General features: G+C 41.8%; 1 protein-coding gene across 1 annotated transcript in view; it reads left to right on the top strand.

Annotated features, from left to right (window-relative positions):
- LOC119646802 (flocculation protein FLO11-like) overlaps positions 1-21,147 on the top strand; it is a 39,159-nt gene extending 18,012 nt beyond the window's left edge. The window contains exons 2-4 of the mRNA XM_038047394.1: positions 16,952-17,019; positions 17,084-17,568; positions 17,744-21,147. Coding sequence (XP_037903322.1) covers positions 16,952-17,019; positions 17,084-17,568; positions 17,744-20,915 — 3,725 coding nt within the window. The 3' untranslated portion in view covers positions 20,916-21,147. The remainder of the gene's footprint in view (positions 1-16,951; positions 17,020-17,083; positions 17,569-17,743) is intronic.
- Positions 21,148-23,776: the final 2,629 nt, after the last annotated feature.

Below are 23,776 nucleotides of genomic sequence, written 5' to 3'. Positions count from 1 at the left end.
AAACGGGAAGAATAAAAATAGGAGAATACAACTTTGAAACCATTGATAACTTCTCCTATCTACGGTCGAAAATCACAATAGATAACAGCTACGATGATGAAATCCGCGCATGGTTGTTGGCAGCTAACAGAGCCTATTCCAGCTTACAGAAACTGTTTCGCTCGAAACGTCTCACCATAGCGTCAAAGCTCTTACTGTACAGGATAATGGTCTTGCCAGTCCTCATGTATTCCTCAGAAACTTGGGTTCTTAACAAGAAAAATTGCGAACTCTTGGTGACATTCGAGAGAAGAGTCCCTCGAAGAATTAGATGAGGTGGACGATTCCGTAGCCAACATAACGACGAAATCTATGAGCGATACCATGACCGTCAAATTGTGGATAAAATCCGGCTCAATAGGTTCCGGTGGGCGGGTGACTTAATCCGTATGGATGAGGATGATCCCACCCGGAAAGTCTATAAGGGCAATATCTATGGTAGAAAAAGAAGACGAGGCAGACCTTGCCTGGGGTCAGGACGACAGACAGCTTTTAGGGATATCGAACTGGTGGACCTCGGCGCAAAACCCGGATGTCTGGAGTTCCTTATTAAAGCGACCTAGACCGGATTTCGGTTGTTGCGCCGTTGATGATGATACGATCGAAGTCCAGCTAGCACCTAATGTTCCCAGTCGCCCTATTCTAAATCAATTAATGCCTACTCAATGCTTGGCCCGGCTGGACGCAACTCTGGATTTGTAATGTAGTTCGCGGCTAGAACGTGTACATCAGGAAATAAGGATGATGACCTTGATAAAATATAATACAGTTAGCAAAAATATCAGTGCTGAGGGCCTGACGTTAAAGCATTGGCACAATAAGCTTTTAACCTTTTTGGGAGTCCAAAATCTTTACACACAATAATTTGTGGAGCACAAACTCTAATGTATTCTGAATGGAAAATTAATTTAACTGTTCTGATTGTTCATGGGAAGTCCAACATTTCTATTTAATTCGTGTTTACTAGAATGTAGCCTGTGATGTAGACAATATACACAATTTCCGGAGTACACTGAGGAAGCCATGGTGAATTTCATTTCACGCCCTTACTTTTTCCGACGCACCTAGGTGAAAAGCGTCACTAAAATCCAAATCAGAAGTCACATCACGCTCAGCATGACTCGGCTTGAAGCAGAGGCCACCATTGTGATTGACATCACATTTTTGGAACACTTTCATTATCGTTCATCATCCAAAGTATATTTACTTTGGCCAGTGACGAACTAGTTCTCTAAACTTACTTTCATTTCTGCAACAATTATAAAAACAATGGCTAATACAGCTGTGGCTAAATGAATCCATCATGTTGCAAATGCTTTTACTTATGCGCTTTGTCCTTCAGATGATTTCAGAGTTGATTGGTTTAATTCAAAAATCGTGCTCAGCTTTCAATCAAGACCCTGCGGAATTCAATAATAATCACAGTGGCGTCCAAGAAAGACCATTGCAGCTCGGCCGTTGAGTAATTATCCAAAAAGTGGATAAAGAGTTGACTAAATTGAAAAATCTGGTCGCAAATAATTGCATGTCTTAAGCTCACCGAATGGGAAACCTCGCGAGGCTGTGGTATTCAGAACGGATCACAATATGGGCGAAGATTGCGTGATAGGCCCCAATATCTTTGCAGCGCAGCATTGAAATCTATTACCCCAAGACGTTTTTGTGTTGATTCATAGTCTGATTGCATATTTAAGTACAGTTCCAAGCGTCGACTTTGTTAAGTAATTGTTTCTTGCTGGAATCAACTGGAGAAAAAAAGTAATCCAGATCACTTGGGACTTTGTAACATTCCAGCGAAGGCATTTTCGCAAGGAAACTATTAAAGTCAAAGTCATAATCCGATATTGAATGATAATAGCGTATTTCAGTAGCTGTAAACAAGTCTTGAACCATACAAATAACGCTCTTTCAGCGGTCGCATTGCATAATTACGAGGCTGCACATACATATATACGTATGTGGAATCAATCCACTATTCTGTCGTCGGATGAAAGTGAAATTGCATATCGAATGAAATTAATAATTCATATGCAATAATACGTACACTTTCTAGTGAAAATTATAATTGTGCAAAGTGTAATTGACTCCTATAATGTGTTTAGCAGAAAACCATTTAAAGAAAATTTCTGAATCACTCCTGCTCCTGTCGACTTGGATCAGATGAAATTAATCTGGTTGCAGTTTAGTCACTGCAGGGGGTAGTGGTTATACCGCAGTACTCGAAGCAATTTTCCGCTTCCTGCCATTGATATATGTATAATGAATAATATGCCGAAGGTGATCATGGAATTTCTATGGGATCAAATCATAACATGAATAGCCTTCATAAATAAATGCATGTTTATGCAACATGTGCAGCGAGAGTTTCATTGAATTTCAACAGTTCATATCATGGGAGTCAATGACTGTATGCTAAACATTGGGAATGCCGAGAAAAGGATCGACTTGGCATTGAATTGATTAATCTTCGTGCCAATGCACTGATTCAGATTGCAGGCCGCTAACTAGTTGCAAACGGAGAAGAGAAAAGTTAAACGTAGTCCCTGTTAGCTAGCCCGCAAGTGACTAAGAATTCTAAACAACTAGAGCGACGAAAAATACGATATGCTGGGAATATGCAAGCCGAGAGTGGATCATAGGAGTATCTGGATACACTACAATAGTGTCACGTGATTTCCTAGTTATTGATTGAATAGATGAGGATGCTTGGGGTTGGATTGGGTTTTGTTGCCCCACACTGCAGTCTCTTGGCTTATTTTATGTGTTTCCAAAATTCATTTACATAGAAAGTCCTATCTTACTCGTTAGATGAGGAGATAATCTACTAAGTATAACTGATCGAGCCCCAGGTGGTATATTTCCACCATGAAAGTGCAAGCCAGTCTAATATAATGTGGGATTCTGTCTCGCCGCTTACAATGTATGTAAACTACTGCTTTGCCTATGTTCTGCCCCACAAATTGTGTTTGTTGTCGATCTCTTTCAAGTTCATGCGCTCTTACATTTTTGTTAATACCTTTGTGACCTGCAACCATCCAGCCTTACCAGAATGATTTAATGTTGACTGTTCGTCACGCAAAATATAGATTTCAGCACGTCTGCACATCCTCCGTAGATTCTCCCTGACACACATATTTATTATCCTCATTACAGGAGGAACCCGTATCATCTTGTACAAGTCCTATTCTGAACATATGTACACCTTGTGAATTATTGCCAGCCAGAATATCTACAATACTTTTACAAATCTTCCTGCTTTTCAACAGGAAAATTGTGCGGTATGCATACTCGTTTCTGACAGGAAAAGTTTGGTGTATCTATCAGCTTTTAGGCTTTCTCATCTGTCATTATGAGAAGCTTGTTCCCAGTTTATGAAAACATCCTTAGCTGGTACTGATGTGGCGCGGCAGGATTCGCCGCATTCGAAATTTATTTGGAATGTCGCGAATACTAGCGGACAGATGACGTCACCGGCGCTCCACTCAGTTCAGACCTCGCTACAAGAGTGAAGAACAGAGTAGGTGACGAGAAACGTCAGATAAGAAAGATAATAATTGAAGTTAAGAAAAAAAAGTTTTGACATGTAATTTCAAACAAACTAAACTAATTATTGAAGTTGTGAAATTATTCGACTGAGCCAATTATTCCTTTATATCAATAAAATTATTTAAGCTGCGTTTTCTATGTGTATTTTAAAATGTATTACTAAACTTTCTACATACTCGTTCTGTAAAATATGTATGTTTAATTAAGTCGTACCAAGACTAAACCCAATTGCTGGTTCCAGTCCCGGCATGGGGAGATTGAACCCTCTTTTGCTAAGGCAACCAAGATTTCATTCATTTCATTTCATTCTCCACACCACAGTGACCAGATATCCAGAGTTGTTCCGTCGTATTGAATCTAGAAAGAGAGTTCAAATGGTCTCTGCATTCCTGAACGATTTTCGAAGTGATCAAGGACTACTCAATGTCCTCGGTGCAGTATGGTTATCGCTGCAGATTGCAATGCACTTCAACTGCTTATCAGTCACCCAGTTTGCCGCCTTTAAACCCTTTAAGATCGCATATTCTTCAGCTTGAAAAACCATTACATATTGTTCCAAAGTAAAAATCCACTTCTCTCTCCGGCTCCAGAACCCTGTTCTGTTTTTGAGCCACCGGTATAGAAGACCTCCGTGTATTTGATACCAGTTCTCTCTACGTTTTAGAGTAACTTCATATCTTCTAACAAATAGATGTATGGGGATCAGAAAATCAGAAGCGATTGTAAGAACTGAATTCAGTTCTCCCAGTGACTCTTTCAATGCTCTGTGCCCCCTACGTTCGTTAGTTCCCCATAGATCTAATCGAATTAGTCTATGAGCTGATTTGATTGCAGTGCTTTGAATAAATATATTTAGGGGCTGCAAATTAAGTAATTCATTTATAGCGCCGAATGTCGTGCTCATCGCATTGCTAATCCCCAGACACACATTTCTTTGCAATGCTGCTGGTTTACAGTGAAAACCTTTTTTCTCACCTTAACCCACCACATTATGGATACATAAGCGAACATCGGCCTAATGATAGCAACATATATTCACATTACCACATGGGGCCCAAGCCGAGGCAAAGGCCCGTCTGCACAGCTCATAAGCTGTGTGAGCCCGTTTCAACTTTAACTCAACATATTTGTTCCAGAGAAGCTTTTTATCTAGAGTGAATCCCAGACATTTCACTTCATCGAAGAATTGAAGAGTTGTACCCATTACCCCTGGAAGGCAGTGCACATCCAGTTTTCTCCTTTTTGTGAATAATACCAGCGTGGTTTATTTGGTTTTACTGAAATACCATCTCTGAGACACTAACTCTTAATCAAATCAATGCCCGTTTTATATTTCGACACACCATTCCGAGATCACGATCAACAGCAAACAAATCCACGTCATCAGCATAAGCTAGAACGTGTATTGTTCCCATAGTAGTGAGTCGATCAACATCTTCCATAGAAGTGACGATAGCACACTTCCTTGAGGGCAACCTTCCGTTTTTTCAACTGTTAAGTACCGATCGACACCCGCTTCAGCACACAGCAATCTCTGCGTTAGCATCGCATAGATCTACTTAATGAATGATCGTCGATACCATATATTGTGATCTGCATTACTATAGCGTAGATCCACGTACCATGTGCTCTGGCGGCATCACAAAGATTTTGGAAACCGCACAGTCAAACGCCCCTTCGAACAGCCCCATCGCGAATTCACCCTTCAAAGTTGCATCCTCTATCTTTGAAACCAAAAAATGAAGAGCAGTCTCACACTTTTCACGTTCTTTATTTAATGAGTGCGACCTAAGCGCCTTCCCGCGAATGCATCTCTCCAAACCTTCAAAAATATTAATGTGAAGCTGATCTGTCTCAAGTTCTTTAGATTTGAATAGTCATCTTTCCCAGGCTTCAGTATGATGACTACCCTAACCTTCTGCCAAGAGCTACGCACGGACCCGAAAACAAGACTTGCTAAAAAAATGATTCTTAGCAGTCAGTCAAAGTGCCCAATACCCTACTTTAACATTGCTGGATAAATTCCATCTATGCCAGGTGCGTTGAAGTGTTCAAAGGACAGCATGGCAGCTCCTATCTTACTAACAACCGCTTTCGCCGTGTTACAATTCACCTTCCAACACTTATGTGCTCAAGGGGTTACAGAAACCGGCAACTCTCCTCTTTCCATTTCTCTCACCAGTTCTCCCAGATGGTGTACTTCCAAGAGGGCCTGTACGGATTCCAATCTGGAGCCTGTGAAAGTGCCATTGAGTTTTCTAAGAGGACCCAACTTGGCCGACTCTTCCCTTTTAAGGATTCTTCATAGCCTTGAAGTCTCTCTTTCGTCTTCCAGTTCAGTACGTTCTAAAGGACTCTGGTTTCCAACACTTAACGAGTCTATTATAGTCTGGTTGTGTGTTCTGGAGTTTTAATCAGTCTTCATTCTTATTGGTTTTAAAAGCACGGTTCAGAAGTCGCCTGGTTGATTTCCTAAGTTTTTGCGGTTCTCGATTCCACTATGGAACCGTTTTATCACATTGGCCTTGAGAAATAGAACATACCTCTTCATAGCACTCTAAAAGTGTGCGATTCAGAGTTTCCGATTCATCTTCTAGCGCCAAAGGACTCCTCATTTGCCTAGAGAATTGCACAGAAATTCATTGATATTTGTCCAATCCGTTTTCCTGGGGTTCCGCCTTAGTATCACGCGTTCGTGTTCGCCTGCTGAAATGATGAAATCAAATAGCCTCTCACCTCTGGGATTGCATTTGCTACTGCCCCAACAAATATGTTTGGCATTCGCATCGCAATCTATTAAGAGTTCGATGATTCTGCATACGCTACCAGATCCCCTTGTTGCGTCGGTGGAGGACACAAAGAATCCTAGGGTAAATAAGCAGAGACAACTTTGATATTTTCCCTTTTGCTATTAATCTGGTGTTGCACAGTGAACGTAACTAGGTCCTGGGAACAGAACTGCCTCAAACATTAGGACACAAACTCTGGATCTTGTGGATTTTCTATCGTAAAAGATCCTAGCCTCCTTTACTGATCCAATGTTACAGATTCCATTAGTTGAAACCCATGGCTCTTGCACCAGAAAAATATAGGGGTAGTTCTGCAACTTTGTCAGCCTCGTTGCTAGCAGATAGTATGAGGCTTTGGTATGCTGGAGGTTAATTTGACCAATCTTTATGTTTTTCGACATAAGCTTAGTCTAATGTGTAATGGAAAACAGTTAGAAGCGTATGCCACAGCCGACGTGTGACCAGGTTTCCCTCACATCATACCGTCTCATGTTTGATTTCTCTGTGAATGTGGAGGCACAGTAGTCCCCATGAATGGTATCATCTCATCAAGCTGAGCATTCGTCTGTTTTCCACTTAACTGGTTCACTGGTTCACTGGTTTGCGATGTCCGGTTTGCATAGATCCGATCACACAAACTGGCATCAAGTCAGTTCCATTCACGACTCTGGCTTTCTTTTCTTCCGCCTGTTCAATAAATGGTGGAGGAGAAGTTACTAGCAGGCAGAATTTACTCTGTAGTCCCTTGATCAGCGTGCAGCTCCATTTTAGGAAAGCACAACCAAGATGCTGCAACTTGCTTTACCTCTAAATAGAGATGATGCCATTTGTAATGATACGAGTGGATATTGGAGATCATAACAACCTAGAGGGCAGAGCTATCCCAAAGATTGCATTCCGCAAAGATTGAAGCTCCATCAAAGTGCTCGGTCGACACGTTCTTGCACGCCTCTGTGCTAGCCAGGCTCGGGAATGTGGGGGGGTCCTTTGAGCGCTTTGATCCCTCGCGCTTCATTACTCATCTATTCCGATGCGTGGATCCGCACCGGATTCTAAAATACACGTTAATCAGGATTTCGCGACGGCCTATCGAATGATAAACAGAACACGAACTAAAATTGGAAATTAGAAAAGAGAAAAAAAAACGGCTCGACCGCGCACGTGGAGCCGTAAGTCTCCGGACCCGAGTGCCGCGATCAAGGAGGGGAAGATCCACGACGGATCACCGCCTCAATTATTGCCTCTTCCGCCTCAGATCTTGTATGAGGCGCGGCCTCTGAGGTTCCCATCCTTCCTCGACATCCTCTGGGGGCTCGTCCGGGTAAATTGGTTAGTAAATTGCCCCTCTGGTACTTTGCCATCCTTGGAGGAAACTCGTATGGCTACGGTCGGAAATAGGGCTGCAACTAGTGCATAAGTCCTCTTCCTCCGCTTTTGGGTCGGTATGGTTATGGGAGGACTTCGTTATGATCTCTCTCGCTGATTTCATCACTGCGTCCAGTGTGAATCTCACCGAGGTTACCACTTTGTCCCCACCTCCTGCCGAAGACTCCGCTTCCTTCCCGAATTTTCAGAATATAACCGCTCATGGTGGTGCAGCCCCAAGGTGGTCCTCTTTCTTTCGTAGTGCCTTTTTCTGCCACCGGCTTAGGGGCTTCTGAGGTTCACGATTTCCGGGCGGCCTAACTTCATTTTCACATACCGGCGTTAAACCAGTAGCTTCCACGTCAGCTTCCCTTTCTTTCGCTCTTCCTGATAAGTGTGAAGGAGAGGGTTCATTTGTTGATAAGTTGCATGAGATCAGCGTTGTTATAAAATGCTAAGATAATATCAACTGCATAGAGCAACTTTTAGGGCGCTGAACGTTAAATGTCCCGGGTGAAAGTGTCCATAACAAGAATAAAAAGGAGTGATAAGAAGGCGCTTCCTTAATTAACACCGACAGGAACACGACGAGGTTTTGGTAAACCTGCCGTACTTCGAATATTACCCTCTCTCTCTTCTTATCTCCTGACGCTGGGTGTTGTCGTAAACCATACCTGATAAATTTGTGTGTCCAATGCCTTTGCTAGGTCCGGAAAAGCAATGTTGAGAGGCCGACGCTTCTTACGATGCTCCTTTATGGGTAACAACCCAATTTGTATTGCGTCAATAGTTCTATAGCTCTTGAAGAATCCAGTCTGGTTCACGGTTATTTAAACGATGGTATGAGAAATAACCAACTAAGGGATCTGGTAGCGTATGCGGAGTCCATTTGAGTTGATTACTTGAATTGCTCCTTTGGCTACGAATGAAGGGTAAGCTTCTAAGCTCACCGGGTCGAGGAGAAATGAAGTGACTTAGTTAACAAATTTTACTTCAAAGATGATAGAATTGATTAGAGACAGAGGGATGTTAGACGAAGTCTCACTTCCAAACCACCATAACTTCGAATTTAGTACCACTTTTTTGGGTGAACCGATTTTCTAAAAACGCAATCCGAAGAAAACGGATTGGGCGAGCTTCAATTAACTTCTTGGTAATAAAATCCAGTTCACTGGAAGATTAAGGACTTCTTTGGGGTTAGAAGCTTAATTCTGTATAGTACACTTTTAGTGTACTTTAAATAGACTTGGTAAATGCGTTAAAATAATTCCGTTTTGGAATCTAGAACTATGAAAAAGATCAGAAAATCTAGCAAACGATTTCTATTTCGCGCTTGCAAAAGCTATAAGAATGAAGAAATCTTTCAAGAAGATAACGTGCAAAAGAAACTGAAACATTGCGGACGCGGTGATTATCAATGAAAAAGTAAGAGCTGCTATACCATCCTTCGAACAATTCCACCTGGTATGGATGGCATCTATCCTGAGACACTAAAGGGGTGGACCACTTAGACCGACTTCTAGGAAGTATCTTTTTGGCAGGTCATGGCTCTTGACTACGTACTTACCCCTTGGTAATTGGTTAGAATAGTATTCATACCAAAGAGTAGTGTTCATTCATTCATACTAAAGAGTACGGCGCGATTGTTGAGTGGGCAGAGTGTTAGCCTCTTAATCTCGTTGCTCCGGAATCGAATCTCGGTCGTCACAGGTGTCTTGGTTTGTCTTGTGTTTGTCTCGCTGCATTAAGTGTGATGATAATGAAACTGAAGCACACTCTCATTGAAATATACGAGAATAAATAATATTATCAACAATGAGACTATGTAGATGTCCAATACTCCACTAAGGAGTGAAAAAGAAACATTACACTAAAGAGTAGTACCCATACCAAATCTCGGAAAGGATGACTTTTCAACCCCATTAATATAATTTTTACTAAAATCTCTGGAAACACATTCGCGAGAAAACGCTAAGATCGTACACGTTTAGTGAAAACACGCTTACTTACAATATACCGTGGAAATTCTTGTGAGTCTGCTCTCCATTCCTTAGTTTCCAGGATAAGCTCTGAAAGGCGGTGGAGGCGTTCGTGAACATTGAACGGTGCGCCCTTCCAAAAACTTTAAGATGACCCCACAGAGCATGGGGTTCATGATGCCTAAAAATCCACCTGTGCGCTAAAGCAGGTAGTGATCGCTACCTGAAAACAGAAGCAACAAAAGGCTGCCTCCAAGGGGTTACGTCATCTCCGTTTCTGAGGAATATTCTGATGAACTCACTGTTAGGTGAACTACAAGAACTACCCATGCTCGATCCAACCATATGAGGATGAAGTGGTTGTATTGGGTGAAGGAAACCTCGGAACGGTGTGTGGAAATATTCAAGCCAATGTTGATTTGATTCATCAAGCATGGACTTTCAAATAAAGTCAAAATGGTATTATTTACGAAAAGGAGGAAATTGGAAGGTCTTTGTCTTCCAAACATGAGAGGAATAACCCTTCAACTTTCCAAAAAAAGGAAATAACATATCTGGGGGTTATCGTAGATAAGAACTTCTTTGGAACAAACATGCACATATGTTAGTGGCGAAGATGAAATGAGTTTCCACAACTTATGGGCTATGTAGGCGGACCTACATAAGACCCAATTGTAGATATACTACTCGATTTGTAACGCTTGGAGTCTGATATTCACAGCACTAAAATGAATGTAGCTCATGGACTGAAATATTTAGATGTATGGGAAAACAACGCATGTCGCAGAAATAGAGCAAGAAAAAAAATTGAATCCAGTTGTTGTAATGCCTTCCGATCCCCCGATCCTCATACATCTATATAAAGTTAGTCTAATGCCCAAGACCCAGGACAATATACAACGGTTTTTTGGGCTGAAGTATATGCGATCTTAGAAATGGCAGCCTGGCCTGATTGATGAATGATTGGGGGATAAACACAACGCAATTTGCATCGATCAAGTTGCACTCACCAGAGCATTGAAGGCATCGATCAATTTGTGTATCTAGGAAGCGTTGTTTCTGCCGACGGTGGCATGGAACTGGTGGATTCGCTTTTGCTGCCTTGCCAAAAATCTGGAAATGCAGTTATCTCAACACTAAGATCAAGTTGAGATGTTGCTTATATGGGAGTAGCAAATGGAAAGTGAACTCTACTGTTACGCAAAAGCTACAAGCATTCGTCAACGAGGCATTATCTGTCCTATACATAAAAAGAAAGTGCGGCAATTATAGAGGTATCACGTTGCTCAGTACCATCTATGAGAAGTTCTCCTCTATCTTGTTAGGTTGGATAGCCCCATACGCCCAGAACGTCATTGGCCCATACCAAAGAGACTTCAGCTACGACGACGAAATCCGGGTACGGTTGTCGGCAGTAAACAGAGCCTATTTCAGCTTACAAAAGCTGTTTCTTTCAAAACCTTTCACCATAGGGTCAAAGCTCTTACTGCACAAGACAATGATCTTGCCAGTTCTTATGTATTCCTCGGAGGCCAGGGTTTTTAGCAAGACAAATTGCGAAATCTTAGCCGCGTTCGAGAGAAGAATCCTCTGAAGAATTATTGGTCCCTTACATGACGAAGAAATCTTTGACCGATACCATGACGGTCAGGTTGTGGAAAAAAACCGGCTCAGTAGGTTACGGCGAATACGTCACTTAATCTGTATGGATGAGGAAGATCCAACCCGAAAAATCTATATGGGCAATATCTATGGTAGAAAAAGAAGACAAGGCAAACCCTGCCTCAGATGGAACAATGGCGTAGGTCAGGACGTCAGGCAGCTTTTACGGATATCGAATTGGCGGACCTCAACGCAAAACCGAGATGTCTGGAGTTCCTTATTAAAGCAGGCCTAGACCGGATACCGGTTATTGCGGCGTTGATGATGAGGGTTCACCAATACATGTTTGCTTCATATAATCGAAGAACTCGCGGGTGTGACACTATCTCAAACATAAGAATTTGGTCGGCGCACAGGCCTAGCATTCGCACGCACTGTGATCAGAAGACGGAAGTGATAGTGGATAGGTTACACATTATGGAGCGCGGCAATTGCATTTCTGGGTACGCCACACAATGAAATCTGCTCCCCCAAGGTGACCGACGAGTGAGTCGCACCAAGGACGCAAGGGCACTTGGCGCAGACCAGTAGAGGATGAGTACGAGCGTCTCGGGAAGGGTGCTGAAGGACATCGCAGTTAACTGCGAGCGATGGCGCGTAGATATGGTTGGCGCACTATACCCCACCAAGGAGTGAAGGGCAACCATATATAAATAAGTTGCACTGAGTAGGTCTTTTTTCTTTTCAAAGATCGTTCAGAAGTATAAAAGTCGTTTATCGTAATCATCAATACGTTAAATTCAATACGTTAAATGAAATGAAGCTCGTACGCCCAGTAAAAAGGAGTTCGATTTTATCCTTGCCGGGACCGGGCCAGCAATAGGAGTTCAGTGCCAGTGGCAAGTACTGCTATCGAAGATTGGGACAGGTACTCCATAAGGACAAGTGGTAGAATCAAAATACTGCTAGATACACCAAACGTTTTGTTGTCAGAACAAGCAAATTTATTTTATAAGTTTGCCTTGTCGAAAACTAATAAGATGTACTGAAGTATTTTGGATGTTCTGGTTGTCCATTATTCAGTAACTGGGTTACATATTCAAAAGATGGAGTCTATGAGACCAGATGTCAAATTTTTGGTACTGATGTATTTCAATTGGGGCTGGTAGCATCACATGCATTAACAGAAATTTTCCGGTACATACACACATGACTTGGTATATCTAGGATGCCATGTGTGGCGACAATAACCATGTTTCAACCACTGTCTTCTTTATAGTGAAAAGTGCCCACTTGCCCTTTTAACCCCAATTTAACTTCGTGTTCAGGAGCGCTCCCACATTTTTGGCCTCGTTTGATAGTTGAAGCCGTTTACCAAAAAGGAAGGGATCTTGAGTTCAAATACCATTTTCCTTTTGATGATTTCCAAGCGACTGGCTTTATTTGAGTTCATGGGAACATTCTTCCATCTGCTATATCCATCAGGACTATGCAAGCCTTCGCAACAAATATTGTGATTCTTCCTGCGTTTCTCAAACAGTTTTTCGAGTATCGACAAGAAAGAAGATTTTTAGCTTATATCGCTTGGCCTGGGTTTTATCTCCACTGACTTTCCTATAAAGGCACCTTTTATTGCCTCTACGTTATCATAATATGCCTAATATAATAATTTAAACTAGTTACTAATTGATATTGATACTGTAGGAACATGAGGTAGGTTCTATCTGTTATATCCAATTTAATCGAAAACGGTTTCACCGAGCGCCAAGAAATTCGGTCAGAATATATGATCTGTGAGACCCTAGGGATAACTCTCTATAAATGTGAAAAAGTGCGCGAATTTTCCTCAGAATATGGTCATAAGGGGTATGAGATGAAAGGGCTCTATTAGTACTTTTTTAAACTGGTCTAGCCCGCTATATCCACCATAAAGTATAACAAACCCCATCGATAAAATTCTTCTCTTAGTAGTGCAACGAAATCTGCAAATTTAATGGCCCACCGGCATCAAAAGCTCCTGATGTTTACCAATGAATTTAGACTGACCTCCACCTAAATATTTGACTTTTTGGGCTAGTCACATTTCCTTCTCCAATAAATTAAGGAAAGTGTAACTACCCGCTCTTAGTGAACACAGCTAACCCACTCTTCAGTGTTAAAAGCTAATTCGTTTTAGAAATATCAACTATAAACTGTTTACGAAATTTATGATAATAATCATTGGTGCAACAGTGTTAAAGCGCTTCATTTCGGATTCGTAACACTACACTAGGAAGCAATGTGGTCTACATTGTGCTCGCCAGTGATTATTACCTTGATTTGATTCAGCTACTTATTCACAGCTGAATCGACTAGTAATCGACTTCCAATCATGGTGCAATCTTCTCCGCTACCAGCGAGATTTAAACCGTGACCTTCCATTGCGACAGCTGCTCTAACTACTAAGCAATCCAGATATTACTATTAATAAATACTATAATTAATTAATTTGAACGAGATCCATTCTACCACTTCATAGCATCCCCGAAATTGGGGAACAATGCACTTTAGAACTTCAATTCCAGTTAACATTTTTTTAAGTTTGGCAACTGAGCTATCTTTTGGAAAACCCGGCTCTTTTCCATTCATCGTTAAGAGAATACCAGTCATGTTCGTTTGAGTATCGTCAGCAAATTATAACCACACCAACATACTATAGTCTACCTCTACTGATTGTCTTCAGCTGTTCACCCCTTTAGCTATTACAGCTTGATGAAATGATATGATCATACTAGCCCCAATCCTCAATTCTAGCCTAGAAGTTTTAGGCAATGCCAACTCCCGTAAGCGGTAGATAATCGATAACCAAACCATATAGGGATGTATGATGTAACTGGCAGTGGGCTGCATGTTGGCAAAAGTGGGTTTATCATAGGTATCATATTGGCGGACTATGAGGCCATGTTTGACCTCCACGGAATAGGGGAATGCACTTATGAATGGAAGGGTGCGTTGTTTTCTGAAAAATTTTGAGTTAGTAAACTTTGCATTAGCTAACGAGAAATGAGGTTTTACCGGCGGCCCAGGTTTGAATCCACACTTTCGGTCATGAATGTTGCATTTGTCCTTTGTGTTATGGGCTTACCACAGGCACCGCATTAAGTATGTTGATAATGGAACTGAAACGTATTTTGGTTAATAAAAGCCTACGTGGATGTCATATGCTCCACGGCCAAGAAGACTAAACACGGGAGGAACAACTTCAACCGCAAAGGGCACGGAATCTGATTGTGCAACTTCCGGGTTGAGATAGGGGTAGAAAATAGGTAAGTGGCCGAGTAGTTAATGTATTGGTGTGTCAATGTCGTCTAGATAGTTTTCTTGTATGTGCTCCTTCATATCATCCCAGCAGGAAACGGATGCATACAAAAGATTGATCTTGGATGCATGTACTTATTTCCTCCTTACCTCCAAGTAAAGCAAACGTGGATCTATTGTCGAGAATGTTGCGCGTGTTTGCTCCCACCAAGCTTCCCATAGAGGAATTTGTTAGCATCATTCACTCACTGATTCCATTAAGATCCATTACCACTAATCGAAAATGAATCTTTAAGAAAGCTCTGCAACCACTCGAGCGCACACCAATATACTGCATCATATACATGGCACTAACACCACCCCTCATGCGCATAACTTCGCTTGCGCAATTCCCGTCGCGGCCGAACGTGTGCAAGACTTTTTCGTTGCCATAAAATTTCAAAGGATGCTCTGGGAGTTAAATCTTCTATGTATAATCTTATTGTCCACGGCATATGAATTTGTATATACATATATATGTTAATCTAGTGTTATTTTGGTTATAGACCCAATTTTAGTTGGGGCCGCTTTAGGTTACGATATGCCTTAAGTGCCTGCAGGAACCATTTGGTCTGAGAGAGAAAAGACAGCATACCAAAGACAGCCTAGTAAATAATTCGTCATATGACGGAGCGTTAAATTTCCACAAAGATTCGAGGAAGTTCACTAAAGCCTCAATCTATCTACTAGTAAAGTAAGAGAGTGTTTTAGACAGCATTGTACAGAGGCGGACATAACCCCATGAGAAGGTACCTATAGATTTGTGGTGATAAGTTTAAAGGTCATATAACTCCGTGCATCAAGTTCGCATCCTCCTTTGGAAAATTATTCAAGAATCATTCCCTCAGAAGGGCAGCTGAGGCAACTGCCTGAAAAGATCCTTGGACGCAGTGTCAATACTCGTAGTTATGAAATATTGATTACAAGAAGTTTGGGGCAGGATGGGCTTTGACAATTTGGTTTCCGTAGATCCAGATTAATCATCGACGCTATACAGTTAGTTTCTGGTTCTGGAGGTGTTAGTATACTGCTTCGTAGAGCGCTAGTTTGGAGAGCTGCGCTGCATTTAGAACTGGCCGAAACGAGGCGGCCCATGCTATTGCTGATTCTGCCAATCGAAATTTTGGCGTGATGAGATGATGCGTATCTTTGCCTAGTCCCCTGACGGGTACACAGAGAGGGAGAAATCGCCAAATGGATGGCAGCAGCAGCTGGTAGAAACCGGAAAACTAATTTAACGCTTTGGTAACATGCCATGCAGGGACGCTATCAGTTTCTCTAAATCTATTAAATACAGCTTCACAAAGACCATTTTATTGTATTCTTATATGACTTATTTTCAGCCGCAAATTCTACTTGCAAGATCTGGATAACCTTTATCAGATTCTGACTGGTTTCTTCCAGCTTAAAAGTAGGCGTTTTCGTGTTTTTATGTTCTAAATGTTCGGATTGCTTAGTGGTTAGAGCATTAAACTGTAGCAACGAAAAGTCGCGGGCCAAATCTCACTGGTGGTGAAGCGATTTGTATCGGGACTGGATGATAAACACTAGTCGATTCAGCTGTAAATGAGCACATACGTCAAATTAAAGTAATAATCCCGGAAGAAGGTCCTGGGGGTCTAAAGTGAGTACTTGCCTTGTAGGCATAATCCCACGGCCTCATCGGACAAGGTTTGACTTGAAGACCACAATCGGAGCTCCGCCAATGCTGACTCAGCATTCATACCAGAGGATGTGATGCTTATCTAATATCTCTGCCGCAACCAAGGGGCGTCCCAAAATGGGCACAAACGCAACTACCATGAAGCTCCCTTAAGGAGGCTTATCGTAAATAACCGACTCACACCGATTACCATGGTACCAAATAACCTACGCTGAGGCTTCCGTGTGGCAAGAATCACTTGAGATGAGCCTCTTTGAAACTCGGGTCTGATCGCCTCCTCAAGTACGTGGGGACGGTACTTCCCAATGAGTAATCGCAGAAAAGTGCAATGCTGACCAAATTACTCCTAGTACATCCTTACGTTCTTGAAATGAAGTGTTCTAACACGATTTAAACTGGATTTTTGCGCCATCGAATATTGTTTTTTTCTATCAAGGGTTTCGCTTTCGCCCTTTCTTATGAGAGTTGCTTTGCTTAGAATCTTTTGACAAAGTGATGATCCTAGAGATGAACACCCCATTCCTAAGCACTTGTTTGATTACTCTTCCGTCGACCAATTTTAATCGACCTTTCGTCCAACACAACATCAATACATCAAACGCGTCTAATGTGAATCTTTCTTTTTCTTATAGGTATTTTCACACTCATACATCAGTGTAGTTCATACGAGGACCCAACAGCCAGGATACTAGATGTGGGGGTAAAATTAGTTTCCATTCTTTCAAAAAATAAATAAGTAATTTTAATCGAAATTATCCTTTCAGGCTCCATGGAAACCCATGCAAACACTTGGGGTTAGCCCGCACTATATTACAATTGGTGCTCTGAATCCTCAAAATAATTTCCATCTGGCGCACATTGCTCCACACAATGCACCGCTGATGCAACAAGTCAAAGGATTAAACCCACCTGTGACTCAGTACAGAAACCCCTTCCCAGTATATGATCCCATTCCTCAGCCGCACCACCATCATCACCACTTCATACTGCCAAAGGAGAATGGACAACACATTCACCCGAGTGCTTCAAACATAGCCCAGACTGTTGTGCCCAACAATTACTTAAAACCAGCCTACATCACTGGAAAGCCAGCGTTCAATTTGAAACCAGAATATATAACAAAACCAGAGTTCTACAATGGAATTCAGACGACTCTTGTGAAGAATCCTCAAGTTCCGGCATTTAAACAGATGCCAACGATGGTGAAGGACGCAATGGTGACTTTGTTCCATGAAGCTCCGTCATACAAGTATCTGAACTCAATGTTATGCCATGATTTTTGCCAACTCCATAGTTCATTTTGAAAATGGTTCCAAATAAGCCAAAAAAAATATTGCCCTAAGAACCGATTGAAAGTTGGCGAAGTCTCATAGGCATTTCTTTATGAATAATTTCGTCAATTGCTACTTTAACTTTTTTTCCAGGGATCTTATTCTTACACCACCACCACCTCAGTTCCACAGCCATTCACCACTACTAGCCTATAAACAACCAGCACCTATGAAGGACAAACCGGTCGGATCATTCTCATTTCCTGGCGATAATGTAGGCTCTCTAACATACTTCGGACCGGCATCACATTTGATACGAGGGAAACCGTCGCAACCAAAACCACAACCAACGCTTTTCTTACCATCAGAAATTGGAAGCAATATCCGCAACGTTCAACAATTCGGTCAGAGTGGACGTCCCATCATTTCACAGCCTGCACAACAAATTCAAACTTTCCAACCTTACCAACCACTACGATTCGAGAGTAGCACCCCCAGTTTCTTCGGATCAACATCTGTGAAAATTTCACCAAGCCAGAGCTACGAATTGACATTTAGTAGGACGCCAGATGGAAAGGAGTTTATATCTTCAACATCAAGTCCCTTGCCCTCAAGCACGCCTGCTCCTTCGACGCCCAGTCCAGCGAGCTCCACTACTTCAAGTTCAGGCAATTTTGTCCAAACAAATAACCATAACCAGTTCAGAGTTCAGACTCTACCACCAATCCCAGCCAGTGTGCTTACACCATTCTTCCAACAAGTACAACAGCAACAAAAGCTAAATTACAATAATGTCATACCACCACAAAAAGAACATTTTGTGAAGGACGAATACTCCAAAAATTTGGTGCCTCCACCATACATACATCTGGAAAGTTCTACATTTAGAACTACACCATTTGCTCCGACCAAGCGGCCTATTTCGTTGCAAGAGCAAGCCAATGCACTCAATATTCTAAACAAGTACAACATTCCAGTGATATCTCCCCTTCAAGACGCAAACAAATTCAAATATGAAAGTATCCCGAGAAAACCGACAATTATTCCATTGAATTTTTCTGTGTCAAGTATTGTCGCTTTTCCAACAAATGCTCCAGAACAGACGCCATTAACAGTTGAGCCAACAGGAGTCGTGCCGTCTACACATTCTTTCCCGAATACCAAGTTCCATCATCAAAACTCCTTTGATGTCAAAAATAACATACAAAACTTTGGGCAAGTACCCAATGAGCATTCACCACCAATTCCACAGAAAAATGTGGTTGGCTCAGAACATACTTACTTTACGATTAGTGATGCTATAACAGGAAGACCACTGCACCAGAATCCAGTACAGTCTACTCCTCCCCCCAGCAGATTCCAAAGCTCAGTGCAAATTCAAGAAAATCCCGAAGTTATAATAAATGAAGAACCGAACGCGTTCACCACAAATCCGCCGAGAACGATAATGCAAATGGGAGAATACAAAACTACGACGACACCAATTCCTCTTCCCCCAGTTTCACCAGCATCAACAGAATCGACATCGTCCGCGTCACCAGCAGAACCTTTTCCATCTAGAACTAGGTCTAGGGGTAAGAATCGTAGGAGAAGACCCACTAGACCCACTACATCTAAGAAACCTGAACAATACCTAGAGGAGCAAGAAGCTATTCAAGCTCTTGAGCAGGACACAGTGCGTGAGAGACCATCAGCACCCGTTTCAACAACCGATCGACCCTTCAATCGAATCCGACAAGGATCACGAATAAGAACTCCAGCAAAACTTAGTAGTACTTTACCACCTGCCGATCCCACCTTGCGTGTTATTCAGAGGAATTCACTGAAATCAAGATTCAATGCAATTTCAGCGAATATGCACAATAGGCAGCCAACGGAATTGTACACCACAACGTCCTTGGAATACCATCCTCCGTCATTAAAGACCACACAGCCTACAGTAGAGGATATTGACACACCGGAACAGGATGTATTCCCTAGTACCACAGCTTTATCGAACGACGACAAAACCAATCCAACGGTACAGATTCCAGACACTACAAATCTGGTCCTCAGTCCTTCAGAAGAGACCACAGTCCCAGAAATTAATGTGGTTCCAATCGTTGCTGAAGCTACTAAACTTTCAACAGAATTAAGCTCAGTTTCGTCTCCCGTACCTCAAATCCAAGAGTTAACTACTGAAAAAGTAATTTTGAATCAAACGCCTAAACAGCCGATTGTTGAAACTACAATCCCCGCAGAAAATATAGACCCACATTTGAGTCACAGGCAAAGGTACAGGTACAAAGTCAAACCAACACCTGAAGCTACATTGAACCAAGAAACAGCACCTAGTCAAGAACCAGTAGAGGTTGAAGCTTCTTCTTCATTGGCTCCGACGCCAGAAACCGAAAGTACAAGAACTGTGACCAGATTACGACCTGTGAATAAATTCCGCTCACAAGATCGACCAAGGTTCAGTGTGAAAGACTACAGGCATAGAATTAAGACTCATTCAACGACGACTACAACAACTACTGAATCACCATCGGTCTCATCTTCGACGCCAAGTCAAAGATCAAGGCTCAGGTTCCCTACCAGAAAACGATTGCTTCCTTCTTTGCGAATGAGATCTACGACAGAAAAGCAAGCATCGGACACTGAGAACGATTCCCAGGTAGATGACAACACCAGAGACAATGAACAACAGCCAAGTATACATTCAGAGGTTCCATCTGCATCAAGTACGTCAACAACAACTGCACGACCATCTCGAAGAGGGAGCAATTACAGACGCGCAGGCAACAATCGCTTCCGACAATCAACCTCCACTACTGAATCTCCTGAAACCGAAGAAGAAGTAGAACGAAGACCACCTGCCCGACAATGGTCCCGTGATCGTTACACCCAAAGATCTCGAGTGCCACCCTCTTCTACAGAGAGTCTTACAGAGTTGCAACAAATAAACATGAATCCTGAAGATCTAAATAACATCGCAGTTGACCCTGTCCCTGTGTCTAGTACAGCGGAAGCGAAGCCAGAAAGTGCTATCATGAAAATCAGTAAAACTGATCATGGGAACAGACAATCAGCGGAAGTAGTGGACGAAGACCAATCTGCTCCTGCTTCAGGTGAGAAAACAGACTTGAATCAGTCTCCATCGGAGCAATCGGAGCGTGTTGCTCAGTTGACGCTGTCTGGTAGCTCTTTCAAGTTCAACAATCCCAATAAAGCTAGCATTTCGCGGAGGATACCTGGCTACTTTACTTTGGCTACCGAAGACCCTATTCTTCCAATTGAGGCCTTCTTTCCAAACGTGAAACCCAACTCGAATCGAACCAGGTAGAAAGTTGCCTCTGTAAAAATACAAGCAGAGGTCATTGTTCACCTGTTGATAGTTGAAAAAAATTAATACCAAATGAGCTGTAGAGAGTTTAGTTAGATTTCCGTTATTTATAGGTTTAAAATATTTATTTTTACGCATGAGTAAAACAGAGTATTTAGGGAGTAAGTGTGGCTAAACACTGTTGTATATATGTACTGTATGTGTATTGTAATAAAGTTAGTAAGAGACGTAATTTATATTTTCTTTATTTGTTTGAAACGAGAGGTAATGTCATAGTATTTTTGGTAGCTTGATCCAGGGGGAATTTAACAGAATTTCCAGTATTTACTGTTGTTTAGAGCAGCAGTCCATACTCTGGCTTCTTTACACACGCAAGAATAACTAGGCATACTTAGGTTCAGCGATCGTTTTCCTCCCTACCAGGCTTAACTGATACAAGTGAGTCCAGACTACAAGGTCCCTAGGCAACTTCAATTTGACAACGGCTTCTCGTAACAAGCGCAGAAATCCAGTTTCTCCAGGACCGTCCCGTTTCTCTGCGGCAACTGAACGGAGGCCAGCCAAAACGAAAGGTAAGACCTGGAACCAGGACCGGTCGTCGCATGCCATAATAGCCGCTTTTAGCAATCGATACCAACGTTCCAGCATCCGAGGGTACATAGGAGATTTCCGAGTTTAAAGATGAGAGTAAATTCGAACTACATTCCATGGTCTGTGATTATTACAACTGGAGCAAGAAAACGCGGAATCCACCCTTGACAGGGCCTCAGCACATGACTGTGCTGCAATGTCCTTCAGAGGGGTGGTCTCAGGCCACCGCGTAATCCAATCAATCAATCGCCATTCGATGATCGTGATGCAATACTTGTAGCCGTGCGAGTCTCGCAGAGGGCTTACAATGTCGGGATTTATAATGTGGAAAACACCTCATTCATCTAAGGAATATACCTACTTTCTTCTTAGCATGCCTATGAAGCTCTGTTTCTACTCCCTCATGTGGCACCCTTGATTTAAACATAGCTCCATAGTAGAACAAACAGAAGGTGCAGTTTTTCAAGACATGAAGGTGGTCGGATAAGTACTTAGTCTGCAACTTGACCCAACAATTCTCCAGTGCTAGTACCTAATCTAATTAGATTAGGTACTAGCACTGAGGAAGGAGGCACGTGGTCTCCGAAACAATTGTATGCGGGGGAAAAATAAAAATATTTACAGGATGGGGAAAAACACCTAGTTTTTTCTTAACTTATATACCAACTGTAAAAAAAACATGGACGTTAATTTCAACTTAGAGATATTGACATGCCAGGTTTTTCAAAAGATTTTTCCATCTTTCGGCAACTTTTCCATCTCTTAGACCCCCAGCATGTACGCTAATTTCCATTTTTTTCAGTCTAAACAACTAATCGTGAATTTCACCCATTTCGTCGAAATTCTTAATATTAACGGAGATATCGACGTTTTAAAAAAAAGACTCCATCGTCGGGCGATTTTCGCAGCTTCTAGACCTACGAGCTCATATACGATTATTCTCCGAATTCTCAAAATGTACGCAGTGTTGACATTTAGAGTTTTTGAAAACATTCTAGACTCTAGATGATTATGATTCTCCAAATTCTCAATATTTAAGGAAGCGTTAAATGCTTTTCAAATGATTACTCCATGTTCGGACGATTTTCCCAGCTTCTAGACCTCCAATATATATACCATTTTCCATGTCTCTTTCTCCTCTAAACTAGTGATCGCGTATTTCCCTTCTTTGTTCCAAATGCTCAAAGTTTACAAAGATATCGCCGTTCAAAATCTTCGAAACGTTCCTCCACCTTTCGGCGACTTTTGTCGAAACCGAAAACTTGATGTTTAGCCCAGAAAAATAGGTCCAAAGTTGACAAAAGTAGGAGAAAATTTCTTTCCAATTGGTCCCGTCTGTCATTGAGTAGATGCTTGTTCAATAAAAACAAAAATTTCACATCAAAGTTTGTCTGAACGAAAGCGGTTGTTTAAGATTATATAAACAAGCGACTACCACCTGTAGTTACGCTCCCAGGCAGGTGAGGTAACGTCTGATGAGTTGCCTCTGCCCTGGACGAAACCGCCAGTCGTTTTACTTATATACCATTTTCAGGTCTTTTCTCTTCTAAATTAGAGATCACGAAATGCGCCTCTTTTCTCGTAATTCACAATATTAACGTTAGATGCTTTTCAAAGGATTAATTCATTTTTCGGCAATTATTCCAGCTCCTAGCACTATCACATTGTTCATGTCCCTTTCTCATTTAGTATTTACGAATTCCTTTTTTTGTTTTGAAATTTTTGGAAATGCCAGCGCTTCATTTTTTTCAAAAGATTCCTGCATTTTTTACCCATTTTCCCTGATGATACCCAGGCAACTCAGTGAAACGTCGGAAGAATTGGTTGGAATGGAAGGACTTAAATGTTTCTCTTAGAACAATTTTTTTCTTTTTAATCTAAGTTCACATCTTTTTGTATCAATTACAATGATCTTTCGTATTTTGTGAGGAGTACATTTCATTACCACTAAGTCTACCCTTTTAAAGGTTTTATGTAAAACAAAACCTTATTAAAATCGATTCACTGTCTATCACACACACTTTTCCCCAAAACGGCTAAACCGATCCGAACGAAATTTGGTGGATAGATGGGAACTATGAAATCCCACGCATACAGCGAGTGACATAAATTCAGATGGAGTTTAAAGGGAGGTTCCCCCCGTACATGGAAAGGGGGGATTTTAAAAAAAATTCACCGGATATAGTCGTGTAGGATATCAAATGAAAGGTCTCGATTAGCACTTTCCGAAACTGACATTAGTTTTGGTGTGAATTCAAAGTGCGCGAGCA

The sequence above is a fragment of the Hermetia illucens genome, chromosome 1 (assembly GCF_905115235.1).
Source record: "Hermetia illucens chromosome 1, iHerIll2.2.curated.20191125, whole genome shotgun sequence".
Lineage (NCBI taxonomy): Eukaryota > Metazoa > Arthropoda > Insecta > Diptera > Stratiomyidae > Hermetia > Hermetia illucens.
This window is presented reverse-complemented; position numbering and strand designations above follow the sequence as displayed.